Source organism: Microtus oregoni, unplaced genomic scaffold (genome assembly GCF_018167655.1).
Source record: "Microtus oregoni isolate MIOR12 unplaced genomic scaffold, Mior012 000005F_ref0000423, whole genome shotgun sequence".
In the NCBI taxonomy this organism is placed as follows: domain Eukaryota; kingdom Metazoa; phylum Chordata; class Mammalia; order Rodentia; family Cricetidae; genus Microtus; species Microtus oregoni.
Genome location: NW_024543064.1, coordinates 49,920,730 through 49,935,942, shown reverse-complemented (window position 1 = coordinate 49,935,942; position 15,213 = coordinate 49,920,730). Strand labels below are relative to the sequence as shown.

Genomic DNA, 15,213 nt, shown 5'->3' with positions numbered 1-15,213 from the left:
GCGCCCCTGTGCCCAGTTTTTATGTAGGGTCTGGGTATCAACAGCAAACGCACTACAAGCACCTCATACACCGAGTTATATCCATGCCCTCCACCTGGTATCACTTCAGTCCCTCTTGCCCAGCTGGAAAACCAGCTGCGTCCCCAAAGGTCATTTTAAAACCTTCACAGCCTGTTGAAATGTGAGACAAGTCCTCTTTGTCTCATGTGGCGTCCCTGGATTAAAGAGAGCACTGCACACGGTTAGATAAACACAGGGAAAACAGAAAAGGTTGCCTGTGGTTTAAACCTGATCCATGGCAGGTTGAGGTGGCTAACTTTAAAAAAGGAAGGGGGTAGTGAACTGGGGGGAGAGAAATGTGCTGGATGATACTGTGGTCACTTTGGAATTGTTTTTAAGGGCAGTGATGTGGCTTCTAGTTTTTGACGTCGCTTATCAAGCGTGGCTACTGCACTTGATTAAAATTCTTTCCTGATCTTCTCTGCACTGACACTCAACTGTAAACATAGTGCTAAGTGATTGTCTAGTGCGTGTAGGCTTGTTGGAGTTCACTTCCTGGCTGGTGCTTCCAACAGTGTGACTGTGCACATCCTCACTCCAGCAAGGGTCTGGGGATTCTCTGTGAGAACAGGGAACTGGCTGAGCCAGCACTGGCCCCTCTCTGTGACAGCATACAAATTGCCCATGTGGAGTTCAAGTGCATGCAAATATGTGGCATTTTTCACAGCTCATTGTTTTTTATGTCACCATCTCAGAGACAGCTTGGGATTTGCTCAGATGATAAATTTCCCTTTGCAAGTCGTAAAAACGACAGTGAACTTCTAATCAAATCGGCTTCATAGCCATGCAAAGAAAACCCTTTGGCTTTTTCATCCATCCCCTTCCCTCTTGTATAATAATGAAAACCAGAGAGACAGAAGAGCAGCAAGGAAGACAACCTCATGAATGCCAAGATGGAAGGGGGACACATTTTAGCATGGGTTCACACCTCTTGCTCCCCTCTACCCCATGTCACCCCACCCCACCCCTACTGCCTGTTACCGGCCCACTGAGGAGACTTAACTTAAACTTGTGCTTGCCTGGGAAGGAATCACTTGTTAGCAGCATTTTTTCTAGATGGGGAAAAGAATGCTGCAGTTGCAATTCCCAGTGGTCAACTATCACAGACTAAGATGACAGGAGAGGCACACGGAACTCATGCTGGCTTGCCCTCACTAGGGGCCTTCAGGGTCCTGGGCTTCTTGGAAAGCAGCACTGCTCAGTGCTGGCCTGTGGAAGAATTAGCTTCCTGGAGACACCTTGCTTGCTGGTGTAATATTAAGGCTCTGGAAGCTAAGACCTGTGGAGGCTGTGGTGTCTTTCAAAGGAAGCTGTAAATCCGCAGACTCAGGTATAAACCAGTTGTCTAAAGACCTGTATGTCCTGAACATAGTGCTGACCATAGTGCCCATGGCGCAGTCTACCCAGGAACTGCCAGAGCTGCTGAGAGCAGCGGCAGCTAAGGTTTGCGGCACTCACTGTGTTCTCTGAAAGCATCATTCTAATCCATACGGGGGGGGGGGGGGGTAACATTTAGTCTAATATTAACCCATGTTTCACATGAGATTAACCCTATTAACACACTTTATAGATAAAGATGAGGTGTAGAGATAAGTGTCACAGATAGGATTTGAATATAACTTTAAAGAAGCAATTATTAGGGCTGGAGAAATGGAACAGTGTGTTAGTGCTTGCTCTGCCAACATGGGGCCCTGAATTCAAATCTCATGGGGAGAAGGAAAATCCCAGAAATTCTTAGGCTAGCTAGCCTGGCTTATGCACTGACAAATAGACCCTATCTCAAATAAACATGAGATTGACCTCTGACCTCTGTGTGCATATTCAGGTAGACACACATCACACATGTTCACGAATATACATATACACTTACATACAGATTTGAAGAAGGGATCAATTCTCATACACAGGTACCCCCAGCTACTTGAGAACCTGAGAATTTGACCTTCTAACACATCCAAACCCCACCTCCACATATTATTGATGTTATAAATATTAAAAGGACAGTTGGGGTTCATTCTCTAACAGCCTGGGGCAGTTGGTGTGAAAGACGTTCACTCCTTTGTGTTTTGGTGACAACACAGATGCAGACATCTGGCTAAGCATCTTCATTCTTGTGTTGTTGGGAGTGTTGCTGCCACCCTGCGAGTTGTCACTTCCTTAACTTTAGCTGAACCAAGAGAGGAAACAGGTTTCCACAGAAATTACGATTCCATGAAAAATCCGGAAGCGGTGGGGAAGACTGGTCTCTTCAGTATGCAGACTCATTCCAGAATGTAAAGAATTCCATAGACATTTGTCACTGAGCTGTGTTTCTGACTTATGAAAATGAATATGTGGGCTAGGGATAGTTTCTCTCAAGTTTGTTTAACCAGCTTTTAAAAGAAAAGTTTGGGTGCTGTGGGAGTCTTTAGTGACCTTAATTAGCCAAAAGCAGAAATTTACTTAAAGGCTTCAGATGTTGTCCACTCTACCTGTAGTCACTGCAGGGAAAGAATTATCACTCAACTCAGGAGCAGTTGGTGCCAGAAGTGTCTCAGCTGTTCTATCAGCGAGACCCCCATCCCCAGCATGGTGTGCACGTCTCTTCTAGAGCTAAGCCTCTGCCAGAACAGAGCTGATGCCTCTCCCTTGAGTCACTGGAAGCGGAAGTCTTCTGTTCTCCGTTCATCTCAGTGTCTACCCTAGGCCATTACTGTGTCCAGAGAAGGTGCACTTCATTACAGGAGTGTGGTGATTTGAATGAGAAAGGTGGCCATGGGCTCACGTGTTTGAATGTTTGCTAGCTATTTGGTGGAACTATTTGGAGGTGTGGCCTTGTTGGAGGAGGTGTGCCATGTGGAGTAGGCTTTGAGGTTTCAAAAGTCCACACTATTTTCAGTTAGCACTCTCAATGTCTCCCCCCCCCCTTCTCTTGCTGTTTCTCTCATGCTGTCTGTCTGTCTGTCTCCCTACTTGTGGATCAAATTTTAGGTCTTAGTTACTGCTCTAGTACCATGCCTTCCTAAGCACTGCCAAGCTCCATGCCATGGTGGTTATAGACCCAACCTCAGACACTATAAGCAAGCCCCAATAAACTTTATTCTAGAAATTGCCTAGGTCACAACAATGGAAAAGGAGTCAGTCCACTTTGAGGATTACAGGCAGGCCCACTTCTCATCGTAACTGTCACCTAGGAGAATCCAGTTCTTAAAAACTAACCCTGAAGTTCCATCTGCTGATACATCTGATTTTGTTGCACAAAACAGTGTCCATAAGGAGCTCCTATGCTGTGCTGAGGCTTTCGGTGCCCACCAAATATGCTGTGTCCATTTGTTTCAGGAGCTAAGATGCAAAGTCATCATCTTAAAATAGAGCTCCATTGTACGGTGGCTGGAAGGTGAGCAAGTTCTAAGCCTGTGTGTATACACAAGGGAGGTAACCTGAGCAGGGGCCAAGAAGTGCCTCTGTTTTGTTTCCAATCTCAGATTAGAATTAACAAATGCAACTTGTTCTGACCTGATATCAAATCTAAGTTCAGAGTCACTCCGCAGGACTGACCAAGGACCTTCTGGCAAAAAGTGCAGTCTTTTTCTCACATGCTTTGTGCCTTGGTTAAGAGCGGGGCTGTGTCTGGGTTGGGTTCTGGCTTGGTAATACTTTGTCATCCCTGTATCTCAGTTACTCAAACTCTAAAAATGATGATTGGGCTTTGATTTTGGTTCATCTTAGACAGTGTCTCCTATATCCCAGGCTGGGCATCAGCTCACTGTCTAGCAATGGATGACCTTAAACTCTTTGTGACCCCCCCTCACGGTACTGGGATTGAAGGTGTGCACCCCCACAGGCAGTCTAAAACAGGAAACTATATCTAACACAAAAGTCCATTGTGCACATTAACAAATGTGTAGCATGACTACCTCCGTAATTGGTAGATAGTCAGTAGTCAATAGTCTCTTGTCATAGTTGGCACTGCCCTTATACACAGCCCCATCCCCTCAGCCAGTTTAAGGTAGTCCGTATAAGAAGGTGGTGTGCTGAGCCACACATCCTATTTCATCATTCCATCCTGTTTCATTTTTAACCTTGAGACACCCGCCACCCAAACCCGTGCTGTATCATTCCCTTGTAAGTAATCATTTCTATAATCATCCTTCCAACATGTAGGAAAAGGTGGTGAGCCCTGGGCTCCTCTGCTCTCACAGCATCCTGTTGTCTAATCAGATGTGGGGCTCAGGCTTGGCCAACAGCCCCTTTTCAGGTAACTTGTTGCTACTTTCCTACTGTTGAAAGGGAAAGGAGGGGAACCGGACCTTTCTAAACACTCCTGCTAATTAGAATCAAACCAGTCGAAACCCATATTTTTCTGCCCTCCCCCTTTGCAAATGGTAAATATCAGGGGGCCGCAAGGTAGCTCAACTGGTATAAGTACCTGCTACCCAGCCTGATGACCTGAGTTTCATCCCTTGACTTAATAGAAAGAACCAACTCCCACAAGTTGTCCTCTGACGCAAGTGCACATGCTCGAACACACGCACACGCACAGATAAATGTAAAAACAGTTTAAGAAAAAGGAAAAATAAAGTTAGTATTTGTCCTGACCAATATATAAATTACAGTTTTTGACCCATAGCTAATGTTAGAAACAAGTTTGGGTTGCGAAGAAAGAGACCAGCTTCTGACCAAAGTGTTTATACAAGGCAACACTCTTGATCAAGAGGATACATTCAAATACTGAGTGACTCACAGAGACAGGAAATGCACTGGTGTTTTATTCTAACTCAGGAGGTAGCTGTATCTTTTCTGCGTTGGCTGGAACTGACTTCATGGTCTATTCATTTAGCTAGTCTGACAATAATTCCCACACAGGAAGTGAGAAGAAGGGGAAAGGGCTGCATACCCCTTCAAATTCCTAGACTGGAACAGTGACCTGTGGGTAAACAAAGGTTTTACTGGGTGGGAAGCGTTAGAATATTTGCATAAAAGTCTTACAAGGTGGGAAAGAAAGATTAATTCCTTGTTCTAAGCACAAATTGTATAGTATTTGATAGAAAAGAGTCATATTTTATATCTCTAACACTGGAGAAGATGTCCTCATTGTCCCTCACAAGTTGACCGGGGGTGGTTAAAGCAGGTTTGCAGTATCAAAGTGACAGAGAAGGACTTGCTTTTTGATGGACATCATGGTTCCTGTTTATAATACAGCCTGGGCTTTACTCCGCAAAATTCCCACTAGTGTTATTGACCTCACCACCCTCTCTCACCTGTGAAGGTCACACAGTGGAGGCCACAGGTCGCAAATTCACTGTATATCCTGGGTGGCCTGCCTGAAATTTACCTAAGTGCTTTTAAATTCAAATTCTTAATTATTGATGCATTTAGTACTCATTTAGGTCATGTTTTATTCTCCCAAATATTAAAGAAAAACCTTTTAAAGAAAGAGAGAGAGCTTATCTCAAAAACACAGGGACAGGAAAGGGTAGGGGAAATATAGAGAACTGATCATACTGTTTGAAAGGCACTATCCAAGGGCTCATGGAAGAATTATAAATTCATCTTATATCATACAATCTATTTTATAGCAAAGTGTAGTGAATTGGGTGAAATGGACTCTAGGAACTTTTTCCCATAAGTGAATGACAGTGATCTAAATGAGCAAAATTCATGTGGCCCTAAAACGTAAGGGACTAAGGGTAGTTCCTATCATATGGAAGACCTAGGTGCCAGTCTCTAAATCCTTGCTGGGCCTCAGTCTCTTGGGCTGTAAACCAGTGAGAACGGATGGCACAGGATGACTCTGTAACCTGATTTATATTCTGCCTTATTTGACTTCAGGTGTGATAGGGGCTGTGGAAGAATGGGTGCAGGGTTCCTTTGCAGATCACTGACTGGTTGCTTTAGCCTGATGGTGCAGTTGGGAGCATGAAACCAGCATCTTTTAGTTCCCTTACTGTCACTGTGAATGTCTTTAGTGGATGTGCATATTTGCTAGGTTGTAACGGCTTAAATGAAGGCAGACAGAAATTGTAATAATATATACAGCTTTAATTGGGAAAGAGACTTACAGAACCAGAGGTTCCAGCGGAGAACAGGAAAGCAGAAGGGGCGGGGGAGAGCACACCAGCAATATTTATTAGTAAAAAATATCCTCAGGCAACCCCGCCCTACAAACAAGGTGATTGGCTGGGGCTACCCCTACACTAGGTACCTTGAGAAATCCATTTGTGGGTTCCTCTGTTCAATCTTTTCAACATCTGTTAACCCCAGAGATGTGAGGAGAAAGACCACCAACCCAAGTCATCATGGCCCATTAACCAATGCAAGCTTTTTTTTTATTATTATTATTCTTGTGAACAAGCTGCCTCCACCCAAGGCTGAGTTCTAAAAAGCAGCATTGGATATGGGCAAGATAAGAATTTTTATAGCTCAGGGGTAGGTGGTTTCCAAATGGAGATTTGTCTTTCTTTTAAAGATGACTTTCAAGCCCTAGATGGAGGCAGGCTGGTTAATCACATCCCCATAGTGAGATTACCCCCAGAAGAGAGAGAGAGAGAGAGAGAGAGAGAGAGAGAGAGAGAGAGAGAGAACAAAAGAAATAAAAGGAGGACATGGCTGCTCCCAAGAGGTGGGTTGTTGTTTTTTTTTTGTTTTTTTGTTTTTTAATCATAGATGTAAAGGAAAGCACAGGCAGAGACATAGACACATCTGAGAGAGTTAGAGAGTAAACTTGACCAGCAGATTGAGCCAGGCTATGCTGAGGAGAGAGGAGAATAAAGGAGGGGAACCAGGAATAGCAACCAAGAGGCAAGAGGCAAAGAGATAAAAAAAGGAGGGGGGGGGTGTAAGTAGCAATGTCTGAATTCTATAGGGAAGAGCATCTGGGGAAAGGGCAGCCCAGCTCAGTTTCTGGGCTGGAGAAGTGTACGTGTTGGGGGTGTGGGGGAGTGCTAGTCAAGACAAAGCTGTTCTGGGTAGGGACTGAGGGTGCTGGGAGAACCTGGCAGCCAGCACCAGCTTTGATATGTTAATAGGGCACCAGGTTTGAAACCTAACACCCCACCCACACCCATTTATAAATTATGCAGGGAATTAAGGTTGGGAGAGTCAAATACAGACTCAGATTTGCTTGAGTCAAACAGCTAGGATTGCAAACTCCTAACATTGCATGGCACAGGCCACCCTGTTCTCATTTTCTGGTCCCCAGTGCAGCACAGCACCCCTGAGTGCCAGAGTAAACACACCCAAATCAACATCTCTTTAGTCTCTTTGTGGCCTTGTCCAAGCCAAGTTGCAGGAGCTCATGCCTTAACCTAAACCATCAGATGATGCTTTAGCTGTAAATCCAGTCACACAAAGAATGAAACACGCGGAGACACACACACACACTCTAGCCAGCATTTCAGTTGACACGCCTGTGTGTCAGTCTGAAGACTAACTGACTTTTCTTTCCCACAGTGTCTCTATTGGGTGTGCTCTTAGCCTCTAGATAAGCATCTTAAAGGCGGGAGTGGGGGATCTAATATCAGGAATTGAACCCTGGAACTGATTTAAAATTCAGCATCACACAGATCTAGGAAAGCTATGTAATAGAGAAGGAAAGACCACCGAAAATATCTGAGAGGCTAGCCTGAGCTCACTTATGCAGGTTCTTCCAGGTTGGGGATGGAGATTGTGTAAGTGCTTGAGACCAAAGCCCAGGGGGCTGCCAGAGGTGTAATTGAGACCTATGATGCTGCTAACTGATTGTATCTTTGACACTTCAGGAAGATCTGTCAGAGGTGGTTGAACACAACACAGTGGCAGAGCAACAGACGGCATTGGAGTCACCTGACAGTGTGGTAATTTATGTTTGGAATTTACTCTATTGGGGTAGTGTGTTGTGTGAACTGCATTCCACAAGAAAAGGAGATGATTATAAAGTCAAATCTGTTCTTACCGGCAGACGGTTAAGGTGTCTTAAAGCTGGTATCAATGCACAATTAATGTCACTGATCACACTCAGGTATGGAGAAATGTACTTTCTCCACCATTCTGTACTGGTAGCCTACCCAGGTATTTAAGACTCGCTTGAGCCAGCAAGATGGATCAGCAGATAAAGGTGCTCATTGCCAAACCTGATGACCTCATTTGAATCGCTGAGATTCACCTGGTAGAGAGAGAAAACTGACTCCCAAAAGTGGTCCTCTGACCTCCACAGCCAATCCACAGCACACACACAAATATTTTCAAAGACATCCTTTTGCAGTTAAAATTTAAGACTGCCCTATCTTATACAATGCCATAAATAAAATTTTCAGATGGAAGAATTTGCAGTTTGATACAGGTATAACTACAATAACTTTAGTGTTCCTCAAATTTTGAATTTTATTTTTCTTTACAAGCTAGAGGTCTGAGGACATCACTGGATGGAAGAGTTAATACCTTGTATGTGCCAGGTCCTAAAGCTTATGAACTGTTTGGTTGGTTACTTAGGGGTTTTTTGGGGGGAGGAGTGGTGGATAGGGCCTTATGTAGCCCAGATTTGCCTTAAATTCATGTAGCCACGGCTGAATGTGAACTCCTGCCTCCTCCCCTCAAGTCTGAGATGTCTGCCCTGAGCCCCACACCCAGCAAGCTATCAGCTTGTGTCTATCAAATGTTCACTGTTTTTAATTTTTTTCTCTTTTTAAAAATCCTGGTTTTTATTTCTATGTACTAGTTTATGCTTTAAGAACTGTTTTCATTTTTAACTACGTATACTTGAAAGTGTCTGTATATGAGTATGTATACATGCCCTAGTTAGGGTCACTATTGCTATGATGAAACACTACTAGGGAGGAGAGGGTTTATCTTGCTTTACTCCCATATCACAGTTCATATACAAGAGTATATACAGGGTGGTGCATGCCTTTAATCCCAGCACTTGGAAAGCAGAGGCAGGTGGATCTCTGAGTTCAAGACCAGCCTGAACTAGTACCAGGATAGCCCGGGCTAACCAAAGAAACCCTTTCTCTCTCTTGAAACACCCCCCCCCAAAAAAAGAAAGAATTTGATATTCCAAACATTTCCAAATAAAATGCTGTGGTGCTCTTCCAGAGAGGACCTGGGTTTGACCCACAGCACCCACGTGGTGGCACACAGTCGTCCATGAGGCCAGGTCCAGGGAATCTGATGCATAAATGTGGAACAGACTACATGCAGACAAAATACCCATGTGCACAAAGTAATAAAATAACTCAAGAAATAACTACATTCAGCTCATCCAAAAATGTTTGCAGTTCAAAACCTACCGCTGCATTACGATGCCAATAGTGCATTTTGCCGCCAGTACTGCCGATGCTGCGGCACTCTGGACACTCACCGGTTCAGGGTGTGCGGCAGCCATCTCTGTAGTTTGATGGAATTTTAAACCTCCTCTGCCCATTCTTTTCCCTGCTGAAGAACATGCACTGTCCCCTCTGGAAGGCGATGATGCTTTTTCTGGGACTGCAGAAGAGAACGGCCCATGGAGGTGGACAGCCAAACTAGCTGGCTCTGGTGGACATGGAATGTTCTTTTCTGAAGTTTCTGACCCAGAGCTCACCAGTCATGTATGGGGCGGGGGCGGAGGCGGGGGCGGGGCCTTGCTGGAATTAAGTCCTCTTCCACCTTCACAACCACTTCACAACATGCAGCTGTCCCACTAGCACCATCCAGAATAGGAGGTCAAGTGCCATCTGCAGTCACAAAGCTTATTAGGGGCTGCAAACTTGAAGTATGTTCTTTGATATTGTGAAGACTGACCATCTTCCAGAAAGACATTGATAAGTATGAGTCTATGTGACTTTGAAGTTTTTAGAGCCCTGAGTTAAGTAGCTATGAGCCGCTGTGCTACCCCCCAGTTTTTTTTGTAATAATCCCTCCACACATGCTCTTCTTGTTAGTAATGTGTGAGAGGAAAAGGCGTTTTTAGTAAGGATCCAGTCGGTATTGAAGATGATGATAATCGGCTACTGAGATTGTTCAGCACGCGAAAGCCCTGTCTGACAAGCTTGTCCACCTGACTTCTTTTCCCAGAACCCACATAAAAAAGCCAAATGCAGTATTTAGTACCTACAGCAAGATGGGGGACAGAGACAGGTTGTCTAGAGCTGGCAGACCAGCTGGCCTGGAGCACACGGCACAAAAATGGGAGACACTGCCTGATGTGGGTGGAAGCTGAAAACCGACTCCATAAAGTTTTCCACTTATCTCCAGATATTACACTAACAATAATACATAAAAATCAAATTTTTTTTATAAAAACAAAAACAAAAGAACCGTGACCTAGCTGTTATTTCATGAGTACTCTGATTGGAGCATTCTCCGAGAACTGATTACCAGCCAGGTTCTTCCTCTAACTGGCTCTGTGGTGATACTGTCTAATACGGAGAGATGTTCTTGTGATTGAGGTGTTCACTCAGGTAATAGTGTTTTGAAAACTAGAAAGCACAATACAAATGCACAGTGGTTAAAATTGTCTTAGTTCTTGCATATTGTATGTGCCTCATGCAGAAGAACAGCCTTCCACAGACAGGATCTTGGAGTATTGCGGCTCTGGAGCAGATGTCTCTAGAGTCCAGAGACAGCCTGGCACTTACTGGAATCCAGCAGACAAATCACGTCACCACCTCTCCTTTTTATGTGACTCCTGAGAAGGCATGGAGTGCTTCATTCTTCTTAGTTAGTTAATGCTAATATTCATGGGGGTGTTGTCAGCAAAAGCACAAAACTGCAAGTCAATCTAACACTTATATCCTGCTCCCCCTTTTTGATCAAGCCTCCCTATAAGTTTCTTAGGAGCAAAGTTAAATGGGAGACAATACAAAAATCAGCCTAGTTTTCTCTTGCCACCTCCGAGTGAGCACCCTGTTTTCTGAAAACACATTTTTGAAACTCACCATTATTTTGTTAGCAATAATACAGCAATTTTACAGTGTTCTTATTACTTCTCTCCTTCTTGACATTCATGTAAATTTCCTTCCTTTTGTAGGCTGCCTGCCAGATGAAACAACAAGCGTATTCAGCTCAAGCCCCCGTCAGCTCCCAAGAGCTCCCACTGGCACCAAGCCCATTGTGTCAGTCCAAAGATGCAGACTTCACAGGCTCTGGTACGACTCATGAACCTTTGGAGAAGACAAATGTCACGATGCTCTGAGAATGAGGAGGAGGACACTTGGGTCTGTGTCCCTCCTCGACGGCCGTACTTTTGAGCTTGAACACCCCACTTTCTGCCCTGTTTCTTATTTCTTTACTATCTGCATCCCCTAATATTTACTGGATGTAAACACAGATGAGAAAAGGGCCTCCAAAGAAGCATTTGATGAAACTAAAGCCTATAGATTGCCTGCCAATCTCTCCCAGAGACTAAGGTTAAGTCATGGATAATGTCTCCAAAACCATAATGAAAGCTGTTTTTAACACTATGTATTTGATATAAGCCATTGAGGATTTATTTTTCAGTAGAGAAGTTGGTATTCTGAGCCAGGCATGGTGGTGCCTATAATTGCATTTGAGAAACAGAGGTAGGAGGATCAGGAATTTAGGGTCATCCTCAACTACATAGTGAATTCCAGGACAGCCTGGGCTCTAGGAAGTCTAGTCTCAAAAAGAAGAAAATGGAAGGAGGCAAGGATAGAATTCATGTTGTAGCTTGAATGATGATGAAGAGTGAGGGCTGAAAGTAGAACTTCAAAGCAAGTGATCAGTGTCTCCACTTTGCTTTTATGCAGTATTTATCAGTAAAAAGCCAAGGGGTGGGTGTTGGGGGAAGGCTACTAGTTCATTTCCCAACCACCCTGACTTGAATTAATCACACAGAAACTGTATTATTTGCAATACTGTCTGGCCAATATCTTAAGCATACTTTTAGCTAGCTATTATATCCTATGTTAACCCATCGCCCTTAATATGTGGCTTTGGCTTACTAGGTAAAGTTCCGTCCAGCATCCAGCGTCTCTCCAGCAGGGCTACATGGCTTCTCTGTGACTCCGCCTACTCTATCTATATGTCTCTTTCAGCTGGCTTTATTCTGATAAGCCATTGGCCAAAAGCAGCTTCTTTATTAACCAATGGCAATAAAACATATTCACAGCATCCATCACTTCCCACATCGGGCGGGGCTGCTGCTGCTGCTGGAAAGGTGGCTCCAAGGTTAAGCGCCTGCTGCTCTTCCAGAAGACCCCACAGCAGGCAGCTCCCATCCTCCTGTCACCTGAGATCTGACACTTTCTGGTCTCCATGAGCACCTACATTCATTTGCTCTTGCCATGCACATACATATGATTAAAAATAAATAAAATCCCAGTGCTCAGGCAGGGGGATCTCTGTGAGTTGGAGCAGCCTGATCTACATAGTTAGTTCCAGGTCAGCCAGAGCTACCTAACAGACCTTGTCTCAAACAAACAAACAAAAAGGTCCACCTATGATGAATGTGTAATCCTGTGCTGACTTGCACTCTTTTTCATAAATGTCAACTCTGTAGAAAGTTTAGCACATAGGTATATTTGGTTTTATGTCAAGGTAAATTGATGAATATCATCAGCAAACAAACTACAGACGAAATGTAGTCCACCACCTATTTCGCTTCATCTGGGAGCTAGAGATGGTTTTATATTTTAAAGATTGAAAACAATTGAAAGTCAATTTTATGAAAACTGCATGAAATTTGGACTTTAGCTCTCCTTAACACATCATTGAGCATTGCTTATATATTGTCTGAGGCTGCTTGGCTCTTCTGATGCCATGTGATGGAGTTAAACAGCTCCAGCAGAGACAGTCTGGCCTAAAGTGCCCAAACTTGTAACCTGGCCATGGATACAGACCAGGAGGGTCTGGCTAATGTACATCATGTATTTGTACAAGGTAATAGCAATTCATGGCCCTATATTTTATCAAACAATATTCATCTCTCATCCACATAAAATAAAAATAAATCTTCTCAGACATGGTGGCCCACACCTCTAATCCGAGCACTGAGAGGCAGAGTCGGGTGTATCTATGGGAATCTGAAGCCAGACTGGGCTCCAGATAGAGTTCCAGGACAGGATATCCAGGGCTATGGAGAGGGACCCTGTCTCAAGACACTAAAAATTAAAAATAGCTCTTATAAAACAACTCAAAAGTGACTTAGGACAATGGGGTGGAGGGATAAAAATGCCATCTCTAGCATCTTCCTGTCCTTTCTCTACTCCGGGGACTACAGTAGTCATTCATAACAGCAGAGTCAGGTTTCCAGAGCTGCCATGAAGTGTGCCAGTACTGTATGCCATGTTTATGGTAGGTTAGTGGGAAACAACATGAATTATATAAACTGCAAAAATAGAGAGAAAAATCTTTATAAAATTAAACTTTTTGTTGTTTCTGGGGCTGTATCACTGGAATGCTCATCTTAGCTAGGTCTTTAGATCAGCACGTCCTCGTGTAGAGCTGTGGTGCTGGGTGAGTCCTGGAGCAGGCCCGGCTGGAGGCCGGCACCTCACCCACGCTGTCCCGCTGCTGTCCCGCTGCTCCTCTGTCCTGCTGAGTAACGCTTACCTCACTCACTCTTCAGCAGTGAGCCAGTTTTACTACATAGGAATCTGCAGTTTAGGTGCCTGAGTCTACTTCTGTATGTTTAAACCCAGCTCCCCTGTGTTATCAAGTTATAATTATTGAATCAAGAACTCCCTGGGCTGGAGAGATGGCTCAGTGGTTAAGAGCACTGCCTGCTCTTCCAGAGGTCCTGAGTTCAATTCCCAGCAACCACATGGTGCCTCACAACCATTTGTAATGAGGTCTGGTGACCTCTTCTGGCCTACAGGCATACACACAGACAGAATATTGTATAATAAATAAATAAATAAATATTTTTTTAAAAAAAGAGCTCCCACAGGTCCACTTCCTTTGTTTTGTGCTAAAAATCTTCTTCTTCCTTCTTATATCCCCTCCTCTGGAACAGGATGCAGGGAGGGGGAACCCTGTCTTGCTTTTGTAACCCAGGCTGGCCTTGAATTCAAGATGACCCTCCTGCCTAAGTCTCAGGAGTACTAAGATAACAGTACATGTAACGTGAATGGGGGCCTGCTTGTTGGGGTTTTTGTCCCACCTGGTACCCCACAACTGTTTAGCCCCAAAGAAAATCACACATAGGTCTCCATAAATTATAAGCTGATTGGCCTATTAGCTCTGGCTAACTCTCACATCTTGATTAACCCATTTTTCTGATCTATGTTAGCCATGTGGCTCAGTACCTTTTTCAGTGGGGCAGATCCCATCCTGTTGCTTCGGTGGTCTAGGCAGGAGTGGGAGGAATCAACTTCCTCTTTCCCAGAATTCTCCTGTTCTCTTTGCATTATTTCTACTTCCTGTCTGGTTTTCCCGCCTATTCTTCCTGCCTGGCCAATCAGCATTTATTTAAAACACGCTTGACAGAATACAGACAGTTCACCATAACAGGAGTGTGCCACACATAGCCGAAACCAAACTTTTCTATAAAGAACTGTATGGCCACCATTTGAGCTCACAGGCCGCACAGCCTGTTGCAGCTTTTCATCTCTACCTGTGCAGGACAACAGCGTAACTAGGCATAAATGAATTAATGGGTCTGGGTTTCAGGAAAGCTTTGTGGACACTGAAATCTTACTTCTTGTAAGTATATAGATATAGATACAGACATAGATATATAGATATAATTGTCCTCTTTTTGTTTTTTGTTTTTTTCCTTTTGAACTTGTATAGACACTGTTGTTATAGGTGGTAGCCTGCTAATACCTGCTATCACATAGGTAGGTCAGTCTAGCACACATTTGAATCCTTGTCTTCTAGGTTTCTATGCTTTAGACACTACTGGCCAGTAGGTGGCGCTCCCTGTTGTCAGCCCCTTTGGATTTGCAGCCACCATCATGGTGATCAGACTTGGTAAAGGCAAAGCTGCCGTTCCTATTATTCTTAGATTTGGTTTTTTTATTGTGTCCCATAGTTCCTGAATGTTTTGTGTTGAGACCGGGCAGAAATCTCAAGGTCCAAATCAGGAGCAGAAGGAGACGGAGCACGAGCAAGGAACTCAGGACCACGAGGGGTGCACCCACACACTAAGACAATGGGGATGTTCTATTGGGATCTCACCAAGGCCAGCTGACCTAGGTCTGAAAAAGCATGGGATAAATCCGGACTAGCTGAACATAGCGGACAATGAGGAAT

The 15,213-nt window shown here is 44.1% G+C and overlaps 1 protein-coding gene across 7 annotated transcripts in view; it reads left to right on the top strand.

The window, feature by feature from the left end:
- Patj (PATJ crumbs cell polarity complex component) overlaps positions 1-15,213 on the top strand; it is a 307,480-nt gene that overhangs the window by 229,293 nt on the left and 62,974 nt on the right. For 5 of the 7 annotated variants that reach the window (XM_041651469.1, XM_041651471.1, XM_041651468.1 and 2 more), the window contains 2 exons: positions 7,800-7,874; positions 11,027-11,144. In XM_041651469.1, coding sequence (XP_041507403.1) covers positions 7,800-7,874; positions 11,027-11,144 — 193 coding nt within the window. The remainder of the gene's footprint in view (positions 1-7,799; positions 7,875-11,026; positions 11,145-15,213) is intronic. The other 2 variants (XM_041651475.1, XM_041651470.1) reach the window with 1 other exon arrangement.